General features: G+C 42.0%; 1 protein-coding gene across 1 annotated transcript; it reads right to left on the reverse strand.

Annotated features, from left to right (window-relative positions):
- Nucleotides 1–1353: 1353 nt before the first annotated feature.
- Nucleotides 1354–1757, reverse strand: LOC308639772 (protein dpy-30 homolog). The gene has a single exon (XM_081278115.1). The coding sequence runs from the start codon at nucleotides 1702–1704 to the stop codon at nucleotides 1405–1407; it is 300 nt and encodes a 99-aa protein (XP_081134241.1). The 5' UTR covers nucleotides 1705–1757; the 3' UTR covers nucleotides 1354–1404.
- Between the last annotated feature and the right edge of the window lie 498 nt (nucleotides 1758–2255).

Consider the following 2255-nt stretch of genomic DNA (forward strand, 5'->3'; position numbering starts at 1 on the left):
ATACTCTCTTTGATGGATAATTTGATGGATTTTTTTTCCAGTGCTGGGCTTTAACCCAGAGCCCTGAGCATGCTAGGCAAGTGCACTACCACTGAGCTACAGCTCCAGACCAATTTAAGGGAATTTCAATGGTCTATCTCAGAGAACCAGTTCCTTAATTACTCCAGTCAGAAAGCAGGGAATCACCTCTGATTCTGTCTTCACCCCTTACTCTCCAACATAAGTGCTAATTCCACTCCCAGTGTCCATCACCTTGTTCTTCTCTTTCCCTGCTGCTACTACTATCCTAGTCCAGATCAGCATCAACTGTCATGGATTAACAGAGAACCTCTCAATCTATCTTCTTGCCTCTAGCCTCTCCTTGCAATCCATTCTTTTCACCAAATGCCATTAGATTCATCATTCCGAAAGAATAGCTGTGATATCTCATTCATTTTGACAAACTAATGGATCCTATTGTCTGCAGAGTAACATTCTACTTCCTCAGCACAGAGATTTGTTTTCCTCAAAAGGTGAGAAGCCAGGTGTGGTGACACATACCTGTAGTCCCAGTGACTTGGGAGGTCAAAGCAGGAGGACTGCAAGTTCAAGGCCAGCCTCAGCAACTTAGCAAGGTCCTGTGCAATTTAGAGAGAGACTATCTCAAAATAAAAAATACAAAGGGCTGGAGATCTAGCTCAGTGATAAAGTGACTCTGGGTTAGATTCTCAGTACCAAAAAAGAAAAAAGTGAGCAAGCTGCAGAAATAACAATATCTTTTATCTCAGGTATGAGGTGGTCACTGATACAGGGCCCTATGTGAAAGGAAGATCATGCAGTTTTATACACAGGCTGGCCTTAGAATCAGAAATTGGATACTCCTGTACTCATTGTGATGATTGCATTCTTGGGAATGGACAAGTACTAATTCAATGACCTCAGACTGATACAGGCCCTAGAATTCTCACTTACTAATCTTTAGAGAGGCCACCTCCAGTGTGGGGCAGGGTGTTCAAATACTGAGTATGCCTTCTTGTTTTCAAGGCAGCTAAGAACCCTAGATGAAGGGGACTTTGGGAACACAGAATCAGAACATGGGAAAATATGTTGCTACCCATTTATTTCCCCCCTTTTTTTCTTTTACTTTAAAATAATGGCATTATGACAGTTTATTTTGAAGGTTATTTTTCAATCAAACTTAAAGACAATCTGAGAAAAGATTGCACAGAATACACTCATTAAATAAGTATGGTGATTAAATCAAAATAAGGGAAATATGTTCCCTTCCATAACTCTGGAAATAAATTCTGTTGTCCTGAAGATTCTTATACTTCCAAAAAGGGGAAAAATCATGGCAATTAAAGCTATCTCTTAATCCTGTAAAATCTACAGTAGCAACCATATTTTTCTGTTCTTCCCAATAAGTCAGTTTTGATCTTCAAATTGTGCCTTGTTTTTTAAAAGATAGGATGCTAGAAATTCAGTGGGATTTGGTGGTCTTTCCTTTGCAAGCACAGCAAGTCCCTGTAATAAGATAGGCACCACCATCTGATCCAGGTAGGCATGAGTTGGCAAAGACTGTAAATCCACCTTCTGTTTTGATGACTTTTCTGCATTTATCTTCTCATTTTCTACTATCCTCTCAACATTGTCGATCAGATCATACTCAGAGTGAGGGTTTTCTGCAACCTGCGTCTGTCCTTCCAGCATCTGCTTTGGCTCCATGGTGGACCCTGCAAACCACAGTCCCAGGATACCAGCCCACACCCAAGCTGTTGGTTCCTCTCCCCCCTTTTGTTTTCAAATAAAATTCTGATTAAGATTCTCTCATCTCAACATCAATTTCAGGAAGGTTATAATAACTTCATCCTGGGTGCTGATTTGATTTGGTGACTTCCCATGATGGCTACAACAGAGCCCTCCTCAGTAATTGAAGCCTGTCCCCAACAGCTTCAGCAAGGTGGCCCCCAGATTCAAAAAGGCAACAAAATACATGCACTCATCTAATTCTGGTTCTGCTCTGATTGGACTGTCCCAGGCCTCAGGCTCATCTTGAACCAATCACCATGACCAGGGAGAAGCTATGAACTGATTGGCAGGCCTGAAGGGGGAGGGTTTTGGAAGTGAAGTCCTTTTGCCCCCAAATGGTGACAAAGGAAGGTAACCAAGAGGAAATGGAGGGCTTTTGTGGAAGTAAAGGGAAATAGATGCAAACTGTCACTTCTGTGCATTTGTCTACTGGGGTCCCTTCTGCCTCGAATACCCTTCCCTTCAGT

This window comes from Spermophilus citellus (assembly GCF_964194105.1).
Source record: "Spermophilus citellus genome assembly, chromosome: X".
Classification (NCBI taxonomy): Eukaryota; Metazoa; Chordata; class Mammalia; order Rodentia; family Sciuridae; genus Spermophilus; species Spermophilus citellus.

Coding starts and splice junctions, on each gene's coding strand:
- LOC308639772 (XM_081278115.1), bottom strand. CDS start 1,704: ATGGAGCCAAAGCAGATGCTGGAAGGACAGACGCAGGTTGCAGAAAAC.